The sequence below is a fragment of the Contarinia nasturtii genome, unplaced genomic scaffold (genome assembly GCF_009176525.2).
Source record: "Contarinia nasturtii isolate CC-2019 unplaced genomic scaffold, AAFC_CNas_1.1 Cnas_scaffold_4311, whole genome shotgun sequence".
Classification (NCBI taxonomy): Eukaryota; Metazoa; Arthropoda; class Insecta; order Diptera; family Cecidomyiidae; genus Contarinia; species Contarinia nasturtii.
In genome coordinates this window covers 1381383-1408455 of record NW_022201606.1, presented here as the reverse complement: position 1 = coordinate 1408455, position 27073 = coordinate 1381383, and the positions used below count along the sequence as shown (strand labels likewise).

General features: G+C 32.4%; 2 protein-coding genes across 29 annotated transcripts in view; both read right to left on the bottom strand.

Annotated features, from left to right (window-relative positions):
* Positions 1 to 573: 573 nt before the first annotated feature.
* LOC116350672 (voltage-dependent calcium channel type A subunit alpha-1-like) lies at positions 574 to 11299 on the bottom strand. Of its 6 annotated transcripts, none has more exons than XM_031782548.1 (34): positions 10768 to 11299; positions 9389 to 9841; positions 9201 to 9301; positions 8979 to 9137; positions 8687 to 8875; positions 8496 to 8622; positions 8234 to 8409; positions 8071 to 8166; positions 7818 to 8012; positions 7413 to 7744; positions 7165 to 7343; positions 6752 to 7084; positions 6568 to 6677; positions 6075 to 6267; positions 5700 to 5966; positions 5269 to 5614; positions 4926 to 5201; positions 4778 to 4858; positions 4695 to 4712; positions 4536 to 4583; positions 4034 to 4216; positions 3928 to 3955; positions 3778 to 3841; positions 3573 to 3708; positions 3364 to 3491; positions 3096 to 3298; positions 2819 to 3027; positions 2522 to 2595; positions 2401 to 2410; positions 1985 to 2216; positions 1778 to 1921; positions 1573 to 1712; positions 1317 to 1516; positions 574 to 1252 (listed from the first exon to the last, which is right to left on the bottom strand). In XM_031782548.1, the coding sequence occupies exons 1-34, from the start codon at positions 10779 to 10781 to the stop codon at positions 1102 to 1104; spliced, it is 5595 nt and encodes a 1864-aa protein (XP_031638408.1). In that variant the 5' UTR covers positions 10782 to 11299; the 3' UTR covers positions 574 to 1101. The 6 variants fall into 6 exon arrangements, 5 of the variants coding, with proteins under 5 accessions (XP_031638408.1, XP_031638410.1, XP_031638409.1 ...); XM_031782550.1 differs by having other exon boundaries at positions 11128 to 11141; XM_031782549.1 differs by lacking the exon at positions 4536 to 4583.
* Positions 11300 to 12456: 1157 nt separating this feature from the next.
* LOC116350816 (voltage-dependent calcium channel type A subunit alpha-1) overlaps positions 12457 to 27073 on the bottom strand; it is a 49251-nt gene continuing 34634 nt past the window's right edge. For 10 of the 23 annotated variants that reach the window (XM_031782763.1, XM_031782773.1, XM_031782765.1 and 7 more), the window contains 13 exons: positions 26800 to 26947; positions 26491 to 26618; positions 26002 to 26413; positions 24558 to 24599; positions 22299 to 22495; positions 22204 to 22213; positions 20202 to 20323; positions 19956 to 20128; positions 18300 to 18458; positions 17292 to 17440; positions 17062 to 17230; positions 16886 to 17006; positions 12457 to 16319 (listed from right to left, as the gene is read on the bottom strand). In XM_031782763.1, the coding sequence (XP_031638623.1) occupies positions 16142 to 16319; positions 16886 to 17006; positions 17062 to 17230; positions 17292 to 17440; positions 18300 to 18458; positions 19956 to 20128; positions 20202 to 20323; positions 22204 to 22213; positions 22299 to 22495; positions 24558 to 24599; positions 26002 to 26413; positions 26491 to 26618; positions 26800 to 26947 (2008 nt within the window). In that variant the 3' untranslated portion in view covers positions 12457 to 16141. The remainder of the gene's footprint in view (positions 16320 to 16885; positions 17007 to 17061; positions 17231 to 17291; positions 17441 to 18299; positions 18459 to 19955; positions 20129 to 20201; positions 20324 to 22203; positions 22214 to 22298; positions 22496 to 24557; positions 24600 to 26001; positions 26414 to 26490; positions 26619 to 26799; positions 26948 to 27073) is intronic. The other 13 variants (XM_031782782.1, XM_031782780.1, XM_031782781.1 and 10 more) reach the window with 10 other exon arrangements.

Sequence of the window (27073 nt, the reverse complement as noted above, 5' to 3'; positions counted from 1 at the left end):
CATCGTTCAATCCGTATCGTCTAACGCAAACACACCGCTGAAATACACGTACCAGTTAATGTTAATGGTAATAAAAACAATCACGTCGTACGCTGTCAGATCCGAATGCACAGCACTCGCAAGGCATTTGCGTTATACGATGCACTTGAATGAGACAAGCATCATTCAATCCTTCGAATTGATGTATATCTTTCTGAATGCTTGGATTAAACGATTGTTTGGATTTGTTTAATTTTTTTGCCGATTCTATTTTCAATTTGTCGTAATCAGCTGTAAATTCATTGAATGTCGCAATTGACTCTAGAATTGGATTAAAGTACATCTGACGTATTATATTTTATTTACAATTTCTATCATATAATCAATTGAATCATTTCAATTTCATTAATGCTTACACTGCGTAACTTACCCATTTCTGTGCTCATTTTTTTCGATTGTTTTCATACTCGTAAATTTCGGAACGCAGTTTTTATCAAAATACTTCAGAAAAAAATGTCGAATGATAACCTTCTCGCATCGACAAGACTTCCTTGTACTATATTTTACACATTTTAAAAATGAAACCAGTTACAATGACAATGCTCAAACATTTTATTATTTTGACTTTGTGATTTGAAATTGACAATGCTTGCCTTGGCAATTAGACTCGTGACATAATAACTGAAAGCACAAGACAAGTAAACATTAAATAGAATACTCTTTGAGTGCGAATCAACTTTATTTCGATATCTCCAGACACCATAATCGTTTGCTACTCAAAAACTGACACGGACGAATTAACGGTTAACTGCCGAACGTGTGCTTGTGTTTTCATTTATTAATTAAGTTATTTCTTAAACAAAGTAAAAAAAACTCATGTAATCTGTTTTTATTTTGCCAAAACAAAGGCAACAATACAACAATAACAATATTCACAAAAAAGCGAAACGTGCTGAAGTTCATAAGAATATTGACAATATTTTGACAAATAATACTGATTAGGTATTGTATATTGTTATGTATTCGAACTTCATTGTGCGAATTTTGATTTATCAAGGCTTTGTTTGTTGGTTGGCTCTATAAAGCCTATAGGCTGTACGGAAATATTGAATTTTATTGTAATTAGCACCAGTCTTCTTCATCTAAATCATAGTTTCGACTGACTATTGTCGATCTTTGGCGATTGAGTGATGTCGATGCAAATGAACGGCCAGTTCGGCCCATAACCATTGCATCTTCGAATGACATTGGTGTGTCAGCTTCTACCTCAAGACTAAAATAAAGAAGAGAAATTATTTTATCGTTTTTTAACTTGAGTTGAATCCATTTTCACAAACCGCTCTTTTTCCAGTTCACGTTCAAATGCCACTTGTCTCTCATATAATTCTCTTTCTTTATCGCGAAAACGCGGATAATTTACTTCATCGAAACTTTCACGTCGAATTGGATTGTTATTGTTAAATGTTGCACTCCAAGAATGAGGGAATGCATGAACACTGTGTGGTGTAGCCATTGATCGTTTTCTTTGCCTGGAATACTAAAAATATAGTGTATAAGTATTGAGTGTTTTAAGAAAATCTCTCATTTACATACCCGTGGTGTACTCGAATGCAAATCAGCGTATTTAATTTCTGTTTCTGGGATTTGTAAAATGGATGGTTTATTTGGTGTTGCGGGCAAAACTCGACCACGACCACGTCGAGCATGTAACACTTGATAACTTTGTTGATAATCTTAATGGGAAATTCGACTTAGACAAAATAAAAGAAAATTTACATTTTTCAATAAAAAAAAATACCTCTGAAATGAGTTGATTTTGAGTGAGAAGGACTTGGCGAACGAGATCTTTGCTGTAAACTTGTTGTGCCATAGCCATTTAATCCAGCATTTGAATTTCTCGGTGATGGAGAACGCACTGGACTTGATGTTGTCGACCAAGATCCTTTAACGATAAAAGTAGTATTATTATATCTTGACTTCAGCAATAAAAAAAAGTGGGAGTCACCTCTGTATCTTGTATGCATATTATGTCGATAACGATGACGGGTGTTGCGTCCTTCTTTAACAAAGTCGACGAAATTTGCAACCGTATCTGATAGTGCAATGTCTTGAGAAACAGTGCTGTGTCGGTGCGGGGATCGCATGTCCCTATGTGAATCGGGTATTTGAAGATGATTTCTTGTATGATTTCTTGTATGATTTCTCCTATGGTCTTCTCCAACAACGGCACCGAGTGTCTATTTTATAAATATATTATTCATTATTTTTATGCAAAACAAAAGATAAACTCAATAAAATTAGCTGTTGTTATATGTAAGGTGGTGAAAAAAGTGCTTTTGTAATTGAACATGCAGTAATTGAATAAAGTGCCATATAATTTTTGAGTGAACCGATTCTCTAAAATTCTTACTGCGGTTTTACCTGTTCTTTTCTGAAATAAACAAGAGTGTTTTGTTAATAGGATCCATTCTTCAAATCGTTTCACCACTTAGCATTGAGATCCACTCCGCCCACTTTAGAGCGAAACAATATATAAACTTACCTGTTACGTTTGCGTCGTTTCTTTTCCTGTTTTTCCTGGGTTGCGGCACCCAATATGCATCCAAAAATACTTTTCTACATATTTTGAAACCATTCGAGCAAAAAAAAAACAGTACATGTGCAATGAAATTTATCAACTAGGTGAGGTAAACAGGATGCGAAATATACTACTAAATAACGTGTCAAAACAGTAGATCATTGAGCTATCTAAGCCGAAATACTAGTGGTGCTTGAAATTTATATTTTATAGAACCAAATGAATGATGCGTGAAAAGAAAATCAATACTAAATTACTAACCCCAAAGCGACTTTTTCTTTTTCCAAAACGTGTGCTCCTCCATGATTCTAGAATTAAAAGACCACCATAAATTTTTCCAACAGTCAAATTGTGTTTGTTGAGCATCTCAATTCGTGGCACGAGTAAGTCCATCATTTTTCGTGCTTGTAATGGCCAAATCATTCGAATCGTTTCACGCAATTCTTCGTCAGCAACATCCATTTCTTCGGCTGCAATAGATTTACATTGAAAAAGACACGCATGTTTTTGCACATAATCACCTCTCTATTAGACTTACCACCTCTCATTTTTATCGATAGATTTTCTCGAATCAAAGCAAATAGAGTTGTTGTAAAATTCACTTTTTTATCATCATCTAGTGGCATGTTCATCCGCATGAGCTTCTTGTACGCAAGACGGTTTGGACATTTATTTCCGAAACCCAAGGGTGGAGCGATATTTTTCAACATATCATACATTTCGGTGTAGTGTATTTTGCCACTGAAATAGAAATTATATTTTAATATTGGTTTTCAATCTCTCATTTGGAGTTGATAAATTCGTACTCAGCCGCTGGATCGTATTGGCCCCATATGCGCACAAACTCATCCAAATGATGTGCTCCCAAAATGCTCGTGTCTCTCGTTAAATAATCAAAATTATCCATAATAACAGCAACAAATAGATTCAACATCTGCAAAAACCACACATCAACAATTAAACATACCAAATAATAACGACATTTAGTTTCTAGCAAAACGAATAAACTCCGTACCAAAAACGAACATAGAAATATGAATGAAACAAAGTAACCAAATGCCAATGGGTAACCACAATATCTATTTCCATTTTCACAATCTGATTTAACACATGATATCATTATATTATTCCATGCCTCTCCTGTTGCACACCTGATGAAATTGTTTAAAAAATGTCAATTTATTTGAAAAATTCATAGCACTTTTCATTGAAAGGTTTACCGAAAAAGCAGCATAAGTCCACCAAAAAATGTTCGGAAGTTATTGTGTCGATTGATGTCCGTCTCTGAAAATATTGATTATGAATATTTTTATTCAAAAAAATAGATAAATTATGAGATGAAACGTAAAATGTGATGAAAGTAGTAGTACCTGGGTCGAGAATGATCTGCCCAAAAACCTAATTTTTATTTAAAAATTAATACAAGATTTTTCAATTTTTTCTACCAAAGATTCATTTCGAAGTTTTTATTCTAACCTGCATTCCAATGATTGAATAGATAAAAAATAGCATCGCAATGAGTAAACAAACGTATGGCAAAGCTTTAAATGATTGAACAAATGTCCATAGTAATATTCTAATTGTGTCCCCTTGACGCAGTAGTTTGATCAATCTAGCCGCTCTAAACAGTCGCAGAAATCCCAAATTCAACGTACTTGCCTGCAAATGGAAAAAGAATTAATGAAGTATCTATACAAAAAAATGCTAAAACGTATCGCAGCGAGGGATATAAATGATAGCCAGAAGGTAATTTGGAGGGGGCCGGAGAGGTAGCATTTATAAAACAATTGCAATGAGCGCAAAACGTGTTAAATGCCAATTATCTACACATTTTTAAATAAATCATCAATTGCTAAATGATCAAAGCCTGATGGAAGTCAACTACAACGGAAACTTTGCTAAACAAAAACTATGGAATCTTGGTAGGTAATTTTCAGAGCTGTTAACTTCTGATGAAGCTAATGAAGCTAATACGAACCACCCACTGAGTAAAACTATTATAGATATTTATGTCACCCATTGCTGTCTAAAAGTTTGAATGAATTATTATGATTAGAGAATACATATTATCGAAATTGAAACATTCTTTTTTTCATCAAATATGTTAGAAATAAATGCCAACTGATTTCAGAATTACCTTTTGTTTATTTTTGTCCTATAATGAAAAAAAAAAAATCATATTAATTTTCGTTTAAAATTTTTAAATGATCTGAAAAGTACCATGTCTGATACGATTGCATCGATGATGCTACCGACAACAGTGATAAAATCAAATATGTTCCAGGCGTCTCTGAAGTAATTCTATACAGAAATTTGTTACATAGATTAGCTTTTCGCTTCAATATTTAAACTTTAAAATCATTATTACCTTAATACCAAAACCAAATATTTTCAAAAGTGCTTCAATGGTAAATAAACCAGTGAATACCTTATTTATACCTCGCAATATATCATCGTACTTTTCGTTTTGTCCATGATATTTCATCATTAATAGCACAGTATTTAACACAATTAATGCCATGATGACGTAATCAAATGGTGGCGAAACAACCATTTTCCAAACTTTATATTTATACTTTTTGCGCTTCGGTGGGATATAAGTGGCGAAAGGTCGCGCGTTAATTGCAAAGTCGATGCATGATTTCTGTTCACAAAATGTTTATCAATGTATCAATTTAAATGAAAACCAATTATAATCCAGTCATATGCACCTGATTTTTATCAATTCCACCATCTTGCAGCTCAGATTCGCCCTGCTCTTGAAATGTTATTATAATCAATGCAACGAATATGTTGACGAAGAAAAATGGAAAGACGACGAAATAAACAATATAGAATATGGACATTTCCAATCGATAATTTTGAATGGGTCCTTGATCTTCAGAGCTTGCAGCCATCGAATTTCTTAATACAGTCGGCCAGCCTTCTGTTGTTTGGACTGCGAATAAGGTTAGCATGGCAGCTGCTACATTATTATAGTGGAAATCTTGTATTTTCCATTCTCGATCTTTTTTCTCGGGTAAGAATTCACCTTTGCTAAATTCAAAATAGCTTCCCCTTTTTTGTGTGAATAATCAATTAAAATGAACTTCGGTAGTTTCTAAATGTTTATTTTGTTGCAAAATGGCGAGAATTTGCTTACCGACACGTTTCAGCGGTGTTCATACTTGGATCAGTGCAATAAAAGAATTTGCCGCTGAATAACTGAACGCCAATTACGGCGAAAATGAATTGGAATAATAAATAAACAATCAAAATGTTTACGACATTCTTAAGCGATCCAACTACGCAATCAAAGACGGCTTTCAATTTCGGGATTCTTTTGATGGTTTTCAATGGTCTCAAAACACGAAGAACACGCAACGATTTTATTGTGGCCAAATTTTGTCCTATGCTTCCACCACCATCACTATACAAAATGGAAAAGCATGCAAATCCAAATGTGACATGGAATATTAACGATTAGGATTTTCTTGAAAGAAAGAAAAAAAACTCTTTGTCATAAATTAACACCTACAAAAAACTAAATCCGAAACTGAGTAATGCACAAACAACTACAATTGCATCCATTACATTCCAGATATCACGCAAATAGCTCCCGGGATGGAATAACAAACCCAAATCGATAATCTTCAGAAACATTTCCACCGCAAAAACAGCGGTGAACGCATGATCGAAATTATTAAGGATTTGGTTTCTTGACGAATGTTCTAAATTCAGAAATTAATTATTTGAATAATTATTATCGGACCATAATAATATCTAGATGCTGAAGATCTCCTGAGAATAGGTGCTTGTTTGTGCATGTTTTTGTACGCGTATCAATCAAAGCCTGCCAGCATTTTCGTACAATATACACAAGTTGTGACATATGCATCCAATATCTGCTATTTCCAGCAACTATTTTCAGGAGAGATTCTCAGCATCGTCTATAGACTATAGTCATCTAGTGTGAGCTATGATCTGATTATTTTATTAGAACATTTCTTCATTGATAGAAAAAAAATCACCATCTACAGGATCCTCAGCCGCCAAAGCCATTGACGATAAGCCAATGATTAACATTATAAAAAAATCAAAATACTTTAAATTTACTATCCAATGAGCTGCACACCGAATTCTGTTTTGAATTTAAAAAAAAACATACAAAAATAGAAAATATTGCAAAGTTAATTAAAACGGAATTGTGTTTACGAATTTGTTGATGAAAAAATGAACAGTGATGAATAAGGAAGCATAGGTTTTGGTCCCGTTTCATCTATTGGGATTTCTGCTTTGGGTTTAGTTCGAGTTTTTTTCGAAATTGCAACCGTTGTGATATTCTCCGGTTCGGATTTTCCAGCTTTGTCGGCGTTCAGTGCTTCCATTTCCTTTTCCAATTCTTGAAGTTGTTTGTCTCGATCTTCTTCTTCTTTCTCCTCTTCAGCGGCCGTTAATTCCTGTGCGTTTGCCAAATTATCGACAGCAATAGCCAGGAACACGTTCAATAATGTATAGTTACCGAAGAGCGTCAAGATGATAAAGTATCTGTAAAATGTTGTGATGTTTTGGCACACAAACGAATAATTTATAATCGAATTGAGAAATTGCATATGAACAAGGCTTACGATGAATAAATCATGTTATAATATGATTTTTGTGATACGATTCCTTGGTACATCACCTCGTTCCAATCTTCTCCCGTCAATATTTGAAACACAGTTAACAACGAAGTACCAAACGTATCAAAGTTGGCTGCTGGTGTGCCCGAATCAAAATTAAAAGCTCCACCAAATATTTGCATTCCCTTTTTTACAAAGAACAATAAATGAATAACATTTTCAAGGTTTTTACAATCAACCACTAAATTGCTTACCAACATTGCGAAAATCATAATGAACAAAAAGAGAAGGAAAAGTAACGAAATAATCGATCTCATTGAATTCAGCAATGATATCACAAGATTTCGCAGTGACGACCAATATTTGGTGACTTTGAAAATGCGCAGCAAACGAAGTGCACGTAACACAGACAAACCGAAGGAGTCACCTTTCCATTCTGTCCAAATGATTTCGAACACAGAGGCAAATATTACGATGCAATCAAATCGATTGAAGGCCGATTCAAAGTATTTTCGCGGTCGAATCGCATAAATTTTAAGGCACATTTCCGAGATGAATAGTCCAAGAAAAATGAATTCCGTATAATCTAATTGTGAGAAAAGATGCCAAATAATCAATATGGATGATTGAAATGAACTATTATGTAAGTAAATACGTACCCAAAAATCTCTTTAACCATTCAGGTTGGCCATAGTGTTCTGAAGCTACAAATGCCGTATTTAAGAACACCAAAACAATCACAGTCCAATAAAACCACTGCGTTTTTACCATGCGTCGAATTCGAAAACGAAAACGTTTTTCAACAATCCAAAAACTACCTTCACGCTCTGACTTACTCTTTCGTAAGCTTGAAACTACAATAAATATGAATGATAATTAATCTTCGTAGCAACGGTGAATTGATTCACTTACATTCATCTTCGTAAGCACTTTCATCCTCCGTATCCGTGGATTTTGATTTGCCGGCCAGTTTTAATTTTCGCTTTTTGGCTGCACGACGTCGACGCACTGCATAGACATTTTTTTATTTTCATTAAATTTCAATAAATTATTTAAAATTTCCAATTTGACGCACCGTCTAAAATATGCATTTTTTCTTCATCGGTTGTTCGGTCCTCTGCCAAAATTGTCTCTTCTGCCTTGCAAATCCAATCAACGTAACCATCAAGCTCTTTTTGAACCTGTTGTCGTCGCCGAAGTTTTAAAAACTCTTGTCTATTCTCCACTTTTTCTCTTTCTTTTGCAAATTCGCTACAGATGCAATATGTAAATTGTTTTAGAATTGCACGAATTGAGACAATTACAAACGTAAAAAAAATGAATATCTCAAATCTCACCCGCTTAAAACACCAAGAATTAGATTCAACATAAAAAATGAGCCCAACACAATTAATGGAATAAAATACAACCAATTGTACTGAGGACCAACTGCATCATCGAGCCAGTACATAATTGGAGTCCAACCTAATTGAAAAAAAAAAGCATTTTTGACAATTCGACATTTCTTTCGTCAATTTTAAATGTTAACCTTCCATAGTGATGCACTGGAAAACTGTGAGCATTGCAAATCCGATATTATCAAAATTTGTAATTCCATTATTTGGTCCTTTCCATCCAGGTAAGCATAATATTGTGTTGTCTTCTGAACACGGATTAGCTCCGTATTTTTTTTCCATATTACACGGAACCTCTTTGCCGCCTTCTTCTTCAATTTTATCTATTCACAAATCAATTCACAAATTCACTTAAAATCGTTTTTCTTTTGATTGAGTTTGAATTCAAAAACAAAATAAATAAATATTTTATATAAAATAACGTACACGGTTTGTATGTGATGTTGTAGCATGTATTATGCATGACGCCTGAGTAAAATTCTAAACCGATTATAGCAAAAATGACAATGGCGAATAACACTAATAGTCCAATTTGGAGGAGTGGTGCCATTGCTTTTAATATTGAAAATAAGACCACTTGCAGACCTACGATATAATAATTAAAACTGATCAAACAGATTTCATTCAAGTCAAATGATTATCACGTACTTGGTATGCCAGAAACAAGTTTCAACGGACGCAGGACTCGTATGGCTTGTAAAGTTTTCAAATCGATCATGGAACGAAGTGCCGGAAATAGAGCCATAATTCTAATCATGAAATTGTAATCAATTTAATCAATTCGAAACGGTTCTGCGATGCAGAGCATTGTATAATTGTAATTGATTTGCACTTACGCTGTAACAATGATAATGAAATCCATGATATTCCACGCGCTTCTGAGGTAGGAGTTTCTATGTAAAATTAAACCTAATGCAATTATCTTGCATGACGCTTCAGTTATGAATATTACTAGAAAAACTGTTTCTATTCCTCCTTGTAATTTCTTTGTGAGTTTGTCTTCATCATTACCCGGTAAATGGTGTTCTGCAGCCATAACTACGCAATTGGCAATGATTGTCGCAAGAATTGTGTATTCGAATGGTGGCCATTCGATAATAAATCGTGTAAGTCTTCGTAAGGGATGATCTTCGGTGAATAGAAATAATGATGTTGGTCCGGCTGCCATTGGAAGCACATTTGGTTGGGTAGGTATCACTTCAATTTTAACATTTTGCCGTGATGTGGCCATCGTTTGTGTCGATACTTTGGCATGCGGAGCTGGTGCTGATGCCTCTTGCGCCGCTAGCCTATATAAGTCAATTTTCATCGACCGGAAAATTGATTCTTCTTAACGTATTTTTTTTTAATTAAATGCGAAATATAATATAACCATTTTTGCTACTTGTTGATTTCTATATCCAAAGGAAGGTGTAACAAAGTCATTCTTATAAAATGAAATAACAGAGAAAAATAAGAAGAAAATGCACGACACTCAGTTATACGCTCATCCGGTGTTGTGTACATACAAGATTCTTGTATGAGTATAATCAAAATGTGACAGAGGGGTTTGAAGGGAAGGGAAGACCAAATGAGCGCACTCGCGCGCACTTGCGCTCGTTCGCTCTTGTCTTCCCTTCAAACCCCTCTGTCACATTTTTATCGCCTTTGATTTCACAGAGTTTTTTTTATCATTTTCTTTAGAATTTTATAATTTGTTGTTTAACATCTCATATTAAAAACGACTTCATGTCACTGTCGGATTGGCAACAGAATAAAAGCCATTTTTTACCCCAACGATTCATAACGTATGAATCACAGAGCTAGACAGTGTCTACTACTAGACACGGTATTGTTTGATTTTTTTGTTGTAACCATTCATTTGAAAAAAAAAAAAAACAATATTCCGAGAATTCCATTTTTGATTCTTATGGGTGACCATTTAATTTAAAAAAAAAATAAAACAAAGAACTGAGGACCCTCTTGTTGAAGGCGCCCAATTCAATTATTGGTTTTCAATTAATTTCGTAGTTACGACCAAACTAAGTTATTCTATTAGAAAAGTGACTATAAATCACAGCACAAGTTTGAATTGTGTGGCGAAAAGTCACTATAAGTTTGACTCTTAATATAAAGTCAACTATTGTTCGAATTAGGTCACCAACGAAGTCGTTGACTCTTTCATTTCTTCCAAAGAATCTTTCTTAAAATTAACGAATTTGTAAAGAAACCTTACCTAAAATATTCCATTGCCAATTAACGTCCAATCGTTAAAAATGTAGAAAAGTTTCTTTTTGTTTATCATATAAATGTTAGATGTATTTTCTTCAAACAAATAATCACGGAATATTCGAGAGGCACAAAAATCCTTTCTGTTAACAAAACTGACATTCGTCAAACAAAGAGCCACTGGAATTTCACTATATTACATTGCGCATTAAATGATTTTGTATAACAATCATTTCATCAGAAATTTATAATAATTTTGTGTCACTAGCTGCACATTTTTTTAAAATTATATCACAAAAGTATCGAATGGTACAATTTTTGAATTCAAAATTTGTTGTTTATTTTTGAATAAAGCTTATCAACATACTGAGTTAAGCACTGGTTTCGTTGATCTTAACGGCTTATCGTTCAAATCGTCACGACTGAAGAAAATAAAATGAAATCAAAACCGATGAGTTGTTATAAATTGAAAGCTGTACGCATGTTTTATTTTTAGGCAAAATCCGGTTTTTGTCCGGTTAAGAGGATACTGTTGTTTTTTTTTTTTTTTGCGAAATGAATGAAATTTTCAAATATATATGATTGTCGGATAACTTGGTCGCGTCGTGTGTCTTCAGTAATAGCGATAATAATAAACTAACCGCACGCACGAAAACATACAACGTCATCACTGTGTCGGAGTACACAATTACAATGGGACACAAAATTATACATAGCCGGAATGGCGCAAATAATCAAGAAGACAGAGATGGAATGACTGCGTGAGATTGAGATGAACGATTACTTCGCTGAATTGTATTTGCAATGTTGGATTTTACTTGCCGAATACTATTTTCTGTGATGCTATTTTATCCAACGTCAGCTCCTACCACTAGAACTCCATAAACGTAACGTTAGCGCGTGCGAGACGCACATATACACACCATAAAATGTTTGCTCCTACATAAAAAATAGACGAATAAGAATAAGGGAGTGAGGAAATAGACTCTGTGTCTCCAATTTGATTCATCATTTGTTTCAATACAAATACAGTGGAGCATGGCTTAAGGGGGCAACAGAGCGCCTTGTATGCGATAGATTCATTGATGGAAAATGTGTTCAGTATTCAGCATAGCTGACTGTAATCGGTCGTTCAATAGTAAACCGAATGCCATGGAATCGAATGTTAATTTTTGAGCAACTTTGATGTGCTGATGCTTTTTTTTACTTTATCCAGACAAAAATGCTACACATTTTCGATGAAAGCCACGCTTCAGAGGGTAACATGAGTGATTAGTTTGTTTTGACTAAACGGAAAAATCAAATGTGATATCATTTTCCCTTCAGTTCCCGTTTTTGTTTGTGTGTCGTCACATGAAATGCTTCTGCAAATCAATCATAAACCGATCGGTATGTGTTTGTATGAAGTTATTTTTCTCCCCAAACCATATATGTGTTTTTTTTTCACGCGATAAACAAAATGGGTCAATATGTCGGTTTAACAATACCAATTTTCCATAAATTGAGCATGATAAATCCAAAAATAAAAGCTTGAGAGCAAAAAGCGGCATGAATCACAGCATATTTTCGATGCAATTCATAAGACTCACCTAAGTAATTTCCATTGCTAGAGTTCCAAAGACGAAGAAGATAGGAATAAAACAATCAATTTATTTTTCAATAGATATTTTTCTTTAATGTTGATTTCATTGTGTTTTCTTTTAATCATCTCTTATTGATAATTCCAATTTATAGAGTTTTATTTGATAAATAGTCATTTAATATTACTGAATGAATATCGAGCTTTTCATTTATTTTTATTTTTTAATTTTTGGGGTCTGGGATTTATTTAAATTTTCAGAGCAATTTGCAATTAGAATGCTCTAAATGTTTGTTTCTTTTGTATTTGTTCAGCGTTGTTGTTTTTATAGGATTTTATCAAGTCAAATATTCAGTTTATATCGTTTTATCTACTAAATATTAATATTTTTGTTTTTTAAAAAGTACAAATAACATTAAATTTATACACTGAATGACAGGGTTCTTTATTTTCTCTTTTATTTTGTTCGAATTGCTAACAATTCTATGTGTAAATCTTGAGTTTTGTGAATTTCGTTTTTGTGTATATATTTTGGTTTTCTCGCTGAATCTGTTTTATACCATTTTGTTGTAAGTGAGTCATTTATGAAGGTTGATGAAATGTTACTTCGCTGATTTGATCAGCTTTATGGCTTAATTATGACGAGAACTATTCTGAAATATATATATTTATAATTTTTTTCAGATTTTTTTTTATATAATTATTTTTGTTTATTAATAATCATATCACAGAAAAATGTATTTACATTTTTTCGCAAAATATGTGAAAAGTGTATAAATTTTAGTGTTCTTTTTATATTAATTTTCTGGTGGTTTTTAAAAGAATTTCAAAGGACCATTCGGTTAGTTAAATTTTATTTTCTGTTATTGTTATTCTTTGCTACGCCATCTATCTTTTGTTGCATAACTTATATAATTCAAAGAAAAATTGCATGGCATATGGTATTTAACCGAATTATTAGATTTAGCAGATTAAGCAGCTTGAATGATTTGCAATACACATCAAAGAGGTTTACACCTTTGATGTTTCACGTAACTGAAAACGGAATTTAAGTCATATTAGGTAGCAAGAAATGAATTGCCTTTTAAAAAGAAAATCAAGGAATAGATTAACGTAGCAGATCGTGTAACACTTGATTAGCCCATCCCCGTAAACTAAACGCTAAACAAAGTACTTTCTAACCACAGGGAATAGGGTGGACAAATTTGACGGATGCAAAAATGCCATTAAGTGGCTTCGAAAGGGATCTTGAGAAAATGGCAGAATATGTACATGATTCCGTAGTATTTTGAAATAAATATTTATTTTCTCGTATTTTGTTAAATATAAAATATGCAAAAAGGATCGAGTTAGTAACAAAATAACAAAAGCATCGACGAACACTAAGACCTATTTAAAAATGACGAAAAAATATCAACACTTCCGATAAATTTGCGTATTTTCCAGCACTTTCATTCATGTTTTAATATTCGCCGGTATTTTTGGAATTTTGCCACTGATTCGTTCCTTGGAGGCAATGAATACAAAATCAACAGGTTGAAGTTTTGTTCTTTTAAAATGTTTTTTATAAAAAAAAATGTAACAGCATTGTGTATGAATCACGTGGTATCGTGGGAAATAAATAGAGATATGAAATTGGGATTGATATGAAATGAATGTAATATTCACCGATTTTTTTGTGTTTTTTTTTTTTTTTTTGTTTTAATCCTTTAAAAAGAAACAGCATTTCTAAATGCAAGCTTAACAAACAATATTTTTTTATGCTTTGGCGTAAGAATTATTTCAAATCTTTTTAAACTAATCTTTTCGATCACTCATCTCCAAAAAAACAACGTCCACTTGATCGCCTATCTAACGTGGGATATACGTTCATCAAATGCCATAACAAATCAATTGATCTATCCAAAAACTGCGATCTATTTACATACATTTTACTTAAATGGTTACGGTTCTCATTCAACATTCCAACTTTAAATAGAGTTAATAACTTAGGTACCATGTGGTGTGATGACTTGAAACGAATACACACTCAAAGGATTTTCATTTTTATTTTTTTTAAACAGTTCAATACTATGACAGACAGAAAAAAAATATTTACACGATTAATGAATTTGCTAGATAAAATGTCGAAAAATGGATAAACAAGCGTCGATTCATATCGCGGTTACATATCGGTGAATATTAAATCTGCGTGTTTTGTGCAAACTCTTCTCCATCTTACGCCTATAAGTAATTTCTTCTGCCATTCGCTTTGTTTTTTCTTCTTCTTCTCTTTTTTTAATTCTTAATTAGAAAAACCTGTTTTTATTCGAGCTATTTATGCTATATGTTGTTTGTTCAAATTCTATATATATCTTTGGCTCTGTGTTCTAACGAGCAAGTTTCCAATAAAGTTTGAAGCTTCGAAATTCATTTCTCTGTTCGGGTATGAAGACTCGAAGTACGAAACATTTTGTAATGCACAAAAATTCAATGGGAAACACACAACTAACTAAGTTTCTCGTGAAATTTGATTCGATATTAAGATTATTAGGCAATGTTTCATGTGTGGTATGCATTTTGGAATCTATGAAAATTATTTACAGGATTTTTTTTTTTTGTTCTCACTAATACGATTATCTATTTGTAAATGGTTCAGCGCCGATGCGAGTAAATAAATTGAAATGAAAAGATATGAACGAGTTTTTTTTTTGTATTTTAAACATGAAGAGCTTTATGGGTCAACAATAGAACGTGTACGTTATATGATTTGAATTTAAAAACACTGAAGGAAATATCGATTTTCTCTTCGAGCTTCGACGTTGAATTGCTTGCTAATTGTTACAGCTCATCTCAAAGCGAAAATACATCTGGATATGAACACTAAATAGATTTTGACATTTAAAATGATGTCGCTCTCTCTGTAGAATGTAAATATGTTATTTTGTTGAATTAACACTATATAATATATATATTTTTTTTGATATATGTTGTTTCGATATGAAATATGAAATTGTGATGGGCGAATTAATATTATTATTAACAATAAGTTTTTTCTTCATTAAATGCATTTACGAGAATATGTTTGGTCAAAATTAGTATCTGAAGCGTGATACTCTCTTGCTTCATGTTTTTTCGCATTTTTTGTGAGTTTTTTTAAAATGTAGTATTCATAATTTTTCTTCATATTTATGCTTTTGTGTTTGTGTGTTTATACAATAAAAAAAGGGGGAAAAATATTGAATGATTTGTTTGTTATTTAATTTTTCAGTTGAGAGTGCGTTGAAAAGATTTCGTTAAATATACTGCATGATCAGTGGATATTCTTATAAACGACGATGACATGGTCGCGCACAATGAAAACTGCGGGAGAGATTAAACAGACGATAACGAATAACCTGTACATTGTGTGTACAGTTAAAAACACCGTTTAAATCTTAAATAACAAACTGAAAATATATCTGCTTTTTGTTTCGTCTCTAAGTTGTAACCTCCATTTAATGTTAAAGTATTTGACTTTTTGAGTACAAAATCGTTTAACTTATACAATTTTTATAAATTATTTGATAAACAACGTATTCACTGAATGAAAAAAAGGGAACTAACGAAAGGTTATCAAAATATTGTTTCTAATCTTCACTTGTTTGACATACTGATCTGACTGACTGCTTAAATGTCCTTGCCATTTTTGAGCCATTTCTGATCGTTTAAAATTGAAAATCAATTTGATGGGTCGTTATTATACTGCAGATGGCGCGATATTTATATATGATGTTTGTTTGATCTACGAAAACGGAAGTCGTGGATCATTGTTCAGCCTTTGCTAGCACCAATCTTCTTCGTCTGAATCAGAGTGTCTCTCTACGGTCTGTTTTAAGGTGGCGCCCAATCCTTGTGTTGCATATCCATTTCTTACCGGAGACGGTAATATACCGGTTCGTCCCATTGCCAAAGCTTGTTCGAATGACATCGGAGTGTGATACTCCAACCTTTGGAGAAGACTAAACATATTTGTATTTTGTTTTGTTTTTGTGCACGATGACGGGGAAAATGAATACACCCAAAATACAAGCAAGCACAGAGTTTCGTCACACACATCATAAAACGTATATTATTCGAATAAAACGGGATGATTTTTTTAGTTTGATTGCAGAGCACAAGGGATGCATTAATATGTATAAAAATGAGATTAAAAATTCGATATTGTTGCATAACACACAGAAATACCAAATACGACGCGATTTTTTTTTATCAGAAAGAAAAACGTCAAATGCGTCAGGATAGATAGTAGAAACACGATTGAAAAAAGAAAAGAAAAAGAAACAAATATTTAAGTATTACAACATCAAATAAATTTAGTCAAATGTGAAAAATGCGGATTAAAAAAATTGACAGAAAAAAATGTTCCACAACAAATCAAACCCGGACAATTTTCAAGCAGGTAAAATGTTCATTTTTTCACAATGGTTACATTTCACTTGAAAATTGAATCGTTGAACATCAAATTGAATTTGAAAACAAATGTAAACAAGTGACAAAAGAATACATCGAAGTTCAAATAGTTTACCTTTCGCGCTCCAATTCTCTTTCACGGTCTCGTTCTAATTCGTATAATTCTCGTTCTCTGTCTCTGTATTCATACCGCATATCATACTCTGAGTCATCGTATTCCACTGCAAATGACATTACTTTTTTTTAAATTCACCACATCGATCAATCGAAATGAATTTTGGATAGACTTACGACTTCGGTGGATGTAACGTGTTGGTCCGCGATGATCACGGAAATGTTCTCTGCGTGAATCCCTGTCTTTTTCCCGATAGTAGTAATCTTTGTTGTCTCTAATGAAATCACGTGAATGTGGCAACGAATGAACACTGTGCGGCGTCGAATGATGTGTCTGTGAATAAAACTAAATACAATTCCATTAGTATACAAAAAAAAAAGAATGTTGCTGGTTTGTTGGCACGTACATGTGTTGGGCTAGCATTTAATTTCGGGAAGTTGATGTTCGATGGTTTTAGATGAAGTGTAGATGGTTTGCTAGGTGTCGGTGGTAATCGTCGACCTTGGCCCCGTCGTTGTACCAGTACTGGATAACTATGCTGTACATGATGGACACCTTTAAAATTCAAACGAAACAACATTTAAATATTTGCGTTGGAAAATGTTGTGTTGCAAATGTGTTCTCTTTACTGAATTCGAAAACATTCCGTTCGGTATTGAATCTTTATAAATAAACTACATTGTTGAAGAAAGAAAAAGCAAAGCAAAATGTACAGAACGAAATATGAAAAGATGGCCAAAATAACCCTGATCTATAAATTGCGAAATGAACACGAATAAAAAAAAACACAAAATCGGTAGTGCACTCAATTCAAGATTTTATTCAAGCAAAAAGGCACACTTAAACAGAAAATAACAAAATAAAAGAAACCAAAATGAAAGAGAGAAAAAAGATTGCATGCAGAAGATATTTATAGTATCTGCCTCAGTTTGATTGTCAAATATGTTTGTTCTTTTAAAAATCGGTATGTGAGTCATTCATTGAACTCGATGCCTTTTTTTTGAAAAAAAAAAACTGGTTTTTACGTTGAATTTCAAATTTTAACTATTTCGAAATAACGATAACAGTGAATGTGAGTAGTGTATAGTGTCAAATGCATCATATTCAGTTTTATGCTTTCGAGGACAAAAATTGTAAAAATTCGAAGGAAAATCAATACAAAAACGAACGAAACAAATGGAACAAATTGAATTGAAAACGGTTAAAAAGTGTTAATTTGAAGAAAAAAAAAACAAAAATTGAAAGAAAAAAACGGACGAAAAGACAGAGAAAGATATAATAGATAGATAGAGGGAAGACTAAGAAAGAATGTGAAATTGTTGCTGTTTTGTATTCTGCTATATCGCTTATTTATTTTGTTTTGCTTGTATTGGTTTGTTCAAATTAAAATCCATATGATTTCGCAGATCTCTACCTCTTTCACGCATTTCCTGTAATCGAGCCGGACTCGGTGAACGTGATCTTTGACATAGACTTGTCGTGCCACCGTACGTGGGTGAAAATTGATTTTGTTTGCCGCGATGACGTAATGGTGATGGAGATCTGGCTGGGCTTGTTGATGCCGACCATGAACCTAAATATACAGTAGTTTATGGTTTTTTTGTTTGGTTGAGTTGGCTTCTTTCTTGCAAATAATTTGTATTTTGGTTAAAGTTTCTTGGATTTCTGACAGTATTCAGTGTTCGTGTTAGTGTGTTTGTGTGTGTGTGTGTTTTTTTGTGTTATGTATATTTAGTGTCACACTGTTTAATTTTCAGGATAAGAGTATTTTGTGTATGAGTATAAAACTCAAAAAATCAACAACAATAAAAACAAAATTCAAAGTGTTTGATTCAATTAAATCGAAAAATAAGAAAAACCAAATAGGATACGAGTGAGTGTTGTTCGTTTTCTGGTGTATATAACGTCTACGAATTTTAGTTTTTGTTATTATAGATTAACCAATTTCTTTATATTTGTATACAATTAAAGTCTATCAATATTCCAATAGCATAAAGCGGGCGAATATTTTCTTACAAAGGTTCAAATTTCTATGTCTAATTTGAACTCGATCTGTCGACTCTTCGTTTCCGAGGAAATTGACAAACGATTTCTAATGCAATGGACACTATTAAAAAATTTGTATGTTAGTTTTTTTTTATTTTTGGAAAATCCGACAAATCACAAAATTTATACAGTTTGTGACCAACTAAACTTTGGACGGTAGAAAATTTCATAATCGACAACAAGATAATATATTATCAAGCATGAAAACAAGAAGGCCAAAATGGTAATCTAACGATATATCTTGACCGTGAATGCCATAATTTGGTTTAAATTTGAGCAAAAAAAGCATTTAACTCGTTCTACGGCAGCAACAACAAACATATTCAAATCATAAATCTACTGAAGCATTGAATTTTGAAGCAACCTTTTTTTTCTTAAATTCAATTGAAAAGTGCACAAGCACAGTAACAAGTAAAGCATTTCGAAGAGGGGGGCGAGGGTTTTTTTTGTCACGTTCAGGAATCATGAAACTACTAAATAAATATATATACCATCTTTACATATGGCATGTGCTATAATATCAAACAACATCGAATCCTTTAAAATATCGTTCAGGATGTTAAGGTCTGTGTTCTCGTTTGAGTTTGTTAGCTTCATTTGTTGTGTGCCATTCATATTGATGGAGAAAATGTTGGACCAAAATCAACCTGAACGTTTTTCCAAGGATATTTTACTCATCGATCATTAATTTTACAGATGGGATCAATATTCAAATAGTCAATATATTTTGATTGGGGATGTGTCAAAATATGCAAATGAATGATATTCATTTGAATTTGAATAATAAACCAAATTTACACAATTAAAATGGAAAATCACATTTCTTATACTATATATATTCTAAATCGAAACACACGCACTCGAGATCATACAAATGAAAATCAACGAATCATACGTTTAACGGAAAATAAAAGTTTTTTTTTCTTTCAAATGAAAAATTATGTTTTAAATAAAAACAAGTGTTCGGAAAATGGGTTTGGAAAATCCAAAAATGTTGTGCAACAAATGTATATGAAGCTCGTACCTCGTGGGTATCTACCATTTGTTCGGTATCCACGATTGTGTCCACGTTCTTCCTTAACAATTTCAACAACATTTGATACTGTGTCCGAAAATCCAACATCATGATGCGGATGCAATTGATTGCCTCTTCGCCGTGGGCTAGGTGTTCGTTCCAAATGAGGCGATCCAGATCGTCTATCATTCAAATCAAAAACAAATGGAGATTAGATGCAATTAATTCGGCGAGCATAAAACAAAAGATACAAACCTCAAACTGGGAGATCGTCGATTAGAATACTGATGTCCTGGATGCAAATGCGTTCCATCTGGTTCACCCGTCAAAGATTCCATCGACGGTTGCCTCGATCCAATGTCATGTAATTCCAACATCTAAAAAATATCCACCCGTTTCAAATGATAAACATTTTAGTCACGCATAATAACAAACGGCAAATGTGTAAATAGTCCAATTCGGGATTTTTATATAGCAACACTGGAAACTAAATATCATTAATAATATCTAAAAGAAAATTTCAAGTTGCTTAAATTGCTAATGTTCCTTATTTTTTGTGTTAAAGGCATTTGTATATATATATTATTTTTTTTCGTTTGTTTAAACTTGTCCTATATTTTCAGTTGCTGGTATGAATACCGTGTAATCTCATTAGGCATTCTATCTACTTGCTAAGATCATGTAATGCGACAGAAAATATTTGGAATTGTCTACTTAAAAGAAAATTTGTTTTCGTGACAAACGTATGAGCCGTATGAAATTGATCAACATGCAAGGGTGCACTAAATAAAATTCGGCTTGAGTTACAAATGAAAAAAGAGAAATGAATTCGACAAGCTATGTTTTGTTTTGTTTTTCGTTTTTTTTGTACAAAAAATGATATTTACATTAAATAGAGAAATAAAATTGGTAATAAAAAATGTTTTTGATTGTATATACATGTTTCAAATGGTTGTCATATAGATAAAAGTTTTATCATAAAATGCAAAAAATCTAAGGAAAAATGGATTAAACCATGCATATTATGTAAAAACAATGGCTCTACACTAGAACTATGATTTCGATTGTTTAAATTGATTTTGTTGCGAATGAGTATTTGATATTTGATTTTGAAAGGTTAAGAATTTGATTTGCTAAAGAGAATTTTGGGTGATATATGCTTTCGATTTCGAATGAAGCAAATGGTTGTTTAATGAGCGAAATTCGAATTGTTTTTTGTGAATTCAGAAGGTGATGAAATTTGGAATCGATTTGCTAATAAACTGGAACCATCGGTACTTACCAAAAACAAAAGAAAAATTCAACAGTTATGCGATAATATTGTTCACGATTTTCTAGCATTGAATATGATTTGCAAAATGTCTCCTACGAAAAACAAAATTTCAAATATTCACGAGATTTTCGTTTGTCTCTTCATTTAAATTCCGTTTGCATCGTTGTGATGCTATCCGGCTCAATGGCTAACTCAATCTAAAAATAATTATGATAATTGTTTCTACAGTTTTTTTTAAAGCCAGACCACGATCGTACCGTCTACTTGACGCAAAACGAAGTCTACGTATTTAAAAAAAAATTACAAAGATGAGTAACTTTTCGCTAATTGCTGGTATGTTTTTATCTAGTTTTTTTTCCCAAAAAATAATTGTGTTTTTAGTTTTTTATTTGTTTGATTGTGACGGGATTCTAGAAATGAAATTGCAATTTGAATATATTAAGGAACGAATTTATCGAAAATGCTACTTGGCTCTAAATTATTATTATTATTATTCCAAAACGTTATTGTTCAATTGCCAATTGAAACACAGTTATCATACACACATTTAATCAATTGTTATGATCACAAAATTATGGAAGGGTCCCACAAATATTACAAATCAACGTTAATTATCAACGAAACAAAAAAAACGTTTACGATATAAAAACAATGTAAAACAATGAAAACCAAAAATGAAACGGGAAATGATAACAATGAAGAAAAACACAATTTACGAGAGAAATAATAAAAATATATATATAACCGGTCGTCAATTGTTCCTTAGCCAACTCAAACTAAGTGGATTTAAACAGAAAATAAAAGTAGCTTTTTTAGTCGACACGGGAAACATACAACACTATACGCCTTCTCGAGATAAATATGACATAGACATTTATAGAAAGCGATTTTGTCTTTTCATAATTATAATTTAATATCCTCCCACTTTTCCAACATAAACTGAATATTTGTTAGGTAATCTATATTACGTAATGTGGTTATCACCTTTTTGCTCCTGCAAATTGAAAGAGAAGAAGACAACATTGTGTAAGATAATTGGTTATTGCAAGCGCACAATTTTACGTGTTGGAATTACTTACCGCAATGAGCGTTTTCGTATGGTGCTGTGCCGAGCTAGTTGCGATAGACTTGATCGCTCTTCTTGACCATTTTGCCCATGCAGCAATTGTGTTTGTGAACTAGCAACACCCTCGTCTATATTTATCGAACCCGTGCGTGAATTTGTTTTTTCCATTGCGGCCATATCCAGCAAACAATTGAAGAACGATTGTTTCTGCTATACTCAGCAATCATCATGCATTTCCGAGCATGTGCGCGTTTTAAGTATTAAACAATTTTTTTATGTCGCCCCAAACATTTATTTTGCATTCGATTTCGAATTTATCATTTTGCCATGGAGAATCGGTATTTAGAAGAAGGTGGTAGAAGATGGATGATGACAGTGATGTTGTTGTGTGCGTGTAATTGACGGATTGTTTGTTTTTGTTTTTTTTTGGTTTGTCACAGTTTTGTTTGTTAAATTTACATTTTTGTGTTGGATGGTGTTTGTGTGTGTGGTTGTGTATTTTAAAATTGTTGTTGAAGTAAGAAAAATGTAATGAAGCAAATTTTAAAGAAATTCATTGAAAATTTTAAAAATAAAAACATTGTTTTTGTGATTAATTTATGCATTTTTTATACAATTTGTTAAAGAAAAACTTATCGGAATTCTAAACAAATAGATTTTTTAAGGCCTAAAAAATCAAAAGCGTGCAAACGAATAAAATGATGAAAATTCTCATTTCGCTTTTCGTTGATCATCAATAAAGAAAAGACCTCACAGAGATGGAATCTCAAAAACTATCACCATTAAGAAATCTTTGGTTGTCCAGGGTTTCCTTCATTGAGAGGCTTTACTGTATTAAAATTCACGGTTGTTGGCTATAGATTATAATAATTTTATCAACGGAATCAGAGATTTTCAACAATTTTATTCAAGTTTCAATTAGAAAACCATGCATAATTTGTAAAAAAAACTCGCTGTAACATTCGAAAAAATCTTATTTAAATAATGTCATTCAATTTGCATTCTCAACTTTTCTATGGATATTTATCGGAACTTTGGTGCTCATTCCTAAAAGGATTCAATGCAAAAAGTTATTGTCTATATGTCTAAATGCTGCAAAATCGCAAAATCTAATTATATCAGACACTTTGACTAAAGTACTGTGCTGAACAACAAGGATCAAAGCGAATCAGAGTTGATCTGATCCATAGAATACAAGCAATAATACCGAACTAATCACGTTAATCTATCAAATATAGGACAAATATATTGATTCTTTTTTTAAATTATTTGAATCTTAATCATTTTTTTTCTTCGTTTCTTTCCAATTTGGTTTCCTTTCCTAATTTGTAATTTTGAATATATATCAAAAATATTTATATGTGTATGTGCAAAAATTGGTCTATTCTATGTTTTGCAATGCTAGAACTTGACAAAAATAAATTCGGATTCATATTGGGCATAATTCATAGAGTTAGTTAGTCATCCAGGAGTTAGGCATTAAAAATCATTCAAAGTAAATAATGACATTCCATTTGAAGAATTGTGAGAAACGAAGTTGGGGAAAGAGCAGGAATTCATTGAAGATCATAGTTTTTTTGTAGGTGTGTTTATGTTCATTGTGTTAATGATTTTTAATATATTTATTGGATTGGCATTCAAATTCTGGCTGAATTTCTCTCCTGGCATCAATTTTTTTTTTCTTTGACCGGAAAGTCAATCGGAAGGTGATTTGGCATTGTTATGCCGGAGAAAAATTCGACGAGTGTATTCATTCCAAAAAGGGCATATAAAATCGAAATAAACTTGCGAAGCTTTGTTTGAATGCAATAAATTCTGAGTATAAAACATTTCAAAATTGAATTGTTCGATGTAAATAAATATAAGGAAAATAAATAATGAAAAACGAGACGAAAGCATTCGACTAAATGAATTTTAACTGAACTGGTTTTTTTCATATTATCACTCGTTAAAAAGACAAACAAAAGCAAATTATAGTTGAACTAAGAATAAAAGGCTCGCTATGAATCAATCATATTACAATATACGATTCGAATTTTGACGTCTCAGTTTTATACAAAAAAAAGCAGAAAATCGAGAGAACGATATGTTCGAAAAAGAGATAAATGGAAAAAAGTAGAGCGAAAGAATAGTTGATATGGAATTTAGAAATATATCGTAATAAAATTGATAGTCGTTTATCGCTATGCAACTAAAAAAACTGTTAACAAAAACCAAAACCGTTCGTAACACAAGTGAAAAATAAATAAAATTGATAAATTAATGAGTATACCGCCTGTTTGGATGTAGGACTTGTTTTGCTTGCGTCTTTCTTCTTTATGGCGATGTGGATCGCGCGTTGTATTTACGAAGTGACGATGATATATATTTATTATCAGTATTAATTTGTTTTTCGATTTTTGCGAATGGAATTTGTTTGGATAGTCGGTAATAATTGTAACATTGCAATAGTTTTATGGATTTTTTTGTTAATTATTTGGTTCGATTCATCAATCACGAAAAATGAAAGAGAGAAAGAAAAGAACATGTCAAATATAAAAATGATTTCTATTGAATGCAGGATTAAATAGAATTTGTGTTGTTTGTTGATTAGAAAATGTAATCGTTTTGAGTTTTCTATCAAAAATCTCCAAAATGAACAACAAACTTTTGACCAAATTGATTCTCTCTTTTCAAACGAATGATTTCAAAATGATTACTTTTTCTCTATTTCTTCAGTTTAAACTAAAATTCATTTTAAATTTTGTGTGCCCTCATATTGATTTCGCTACAACGACATTTGAACATATCTCTCACTTTTTTTTGACAAAGAATTTTATGTAATACTGTGCGTTTTAATATTTGAATAAAAGTTTATTTCATTCGCGACAAGACTTAAGCTACATATGTGCGCCATTCCACGAATTCTGCGTAAAAAAACATTTAAATCTACAGTTGTCTTGTTTTCGTTTTTAAATTCACAATTAAATTGTTATCGTTATCATAAAAAGAAACAACATCAAAATTACAATAAGGAAACCCGATTTGCATTTTATACCTAACTAGAAAATACGGAAAATCGATTGTGTTTTGAATGTTACGACTGAAGATGGGGAGTTCTAATAAAAAACATATCGGTATTCTGTTAATTGGGGAGGAAATTCAAAACATTTATGACATGAAATCAGGTCTACGGCAAATGTAGCTGGTTATACAAAACGAATTCAAACTTGATAAATCGAATGCTAGCTTTTAAGATACTTTTTTACCCATCAAAATGGGTTACAACATGGTGGTGGATACACACTTGGAATATTGTTATCGATAAATAAAATATACGTTACGATTTTGCGTTTTGCGACTTACTGAAAAATATTGAAAAATTTATCACTGGTGTGGGCGCTAACAACATCGATATAACATTTATTCGCACACAGTTTTGAGCAATTTCTTGTGTTTTTTTTACGTTAAAATGACTAAAGCCAATACGTTTTAAGGGTAATACATACGAACGAACAAAAAAAAAATGGTGGATTTTATTATTTTAAGGTAAACGCCAATTGAATTTTGTGTTTTCCTTAAAATGCATTTAGAATAATTAGTAAAGTTTATATATCAATTCCCTACGGCCAAGCACTCTGTATGAGTCTGGTGTTGACCTTTCCGTTTTTCTTTAATTTTCGATTATTATAGAGTTTTTTTTCGGCTAAGTAAATGATTGTATTGGCTTGGCTTACCGGTATTCCACTTTCAATTTGGCCAAATTTCGTATTTCTCCATGACTCCAGTATCAATAGACTCGCATATATTTTTCCCACGGTTAAATTCATTTTGTTCAAACGTTCGGTGCGAGGAATGAGCAAGTCCAGCATCTTTTTCGCTTGAAAAGGCCATATCATCTGGATGGTTTCACGAAGCTCTTCGTCAGCTTGGTCCATTTCGTCAGCCAATCGCATTTTTATATTTAAATTTTCACGAATCAATGCGAATAGCGTGGTCGTAAAATTTACACGTTTCTCTTCATCCAATGGCATATTCATTCGTATCAGTTTTTTGTAGGCGAGTCTGTTCGGACATTTATTGCCAAAACCTAAAGGTGGATCTATGTTCTTTAGCATATCATACATTTCGGTATAGTGAATTTTGCCCCTGAAACATTTAAATCGGTTAGAAATAGGAACCAAATCAATGCTAAATGATAATTTTAAAACAAGAAAATGGATTACGTTGCGTTCGGATCATATTCAGCCCAAATGCGCACAAATTCATCCAAATGATGGGCGCCCAATATACTTGAATCTCTTGTTAAATAATCAAAATTATCCATGATAACAGCCACGAACAGATTCAACATCTAAAATTGTGCGGAAAATTGATTTGCAAACAGTTTTGTGTTGGCAGTGTAAGATTGAAGATGTTTAATTCTCGTTAGAAATGGTTATGATTGAGAAAATACATAGGTAAACATTTATTAAATATCAAGTATTTCGTTTCTTTTTTTTTTAAACTATAATAAACGCAATGATAGGTCTTACCAAAAACGAGCAAAAGAAAATGAAGGACACGAAATATGCATATGCTATTGGTGATCCACAGTCTTCGCCTTGTTTGCCTGACTTGGAATCACACGGACCTTTAAGACATGCCAACATAATGTTCGGCCAAGCCTCGCCTGTCGCGCACCTATTCGAAAATAGGTTTGAAAAATGATATTTCATTAGTGTGAGTATTTTGCCGGATTTTAAAAAGCATCAAAACATAAATTAAAAACAAAAAACTTCAAAGCAAAACTGAATTGGGAAGTGAACA

Coding starts and splice junctions, on each gene's coding strand:
- LOC116350672 (XM_031782548.1), bottom strand. Junction 8,623..8,686: donor CCAGTGCATCACTATGGAAG/GTTAACATTTAA, acceptor TTTTTCAATTAG/GTTGGACTCCAATTATGTAC. Junction 4,217..4,535: donor ATAGTTTTACTCAGTGGGTG/GTTCGTATTAGC, acceptor TTCCATTTGCAG/GCAAGTACGTTGAATTTGGG.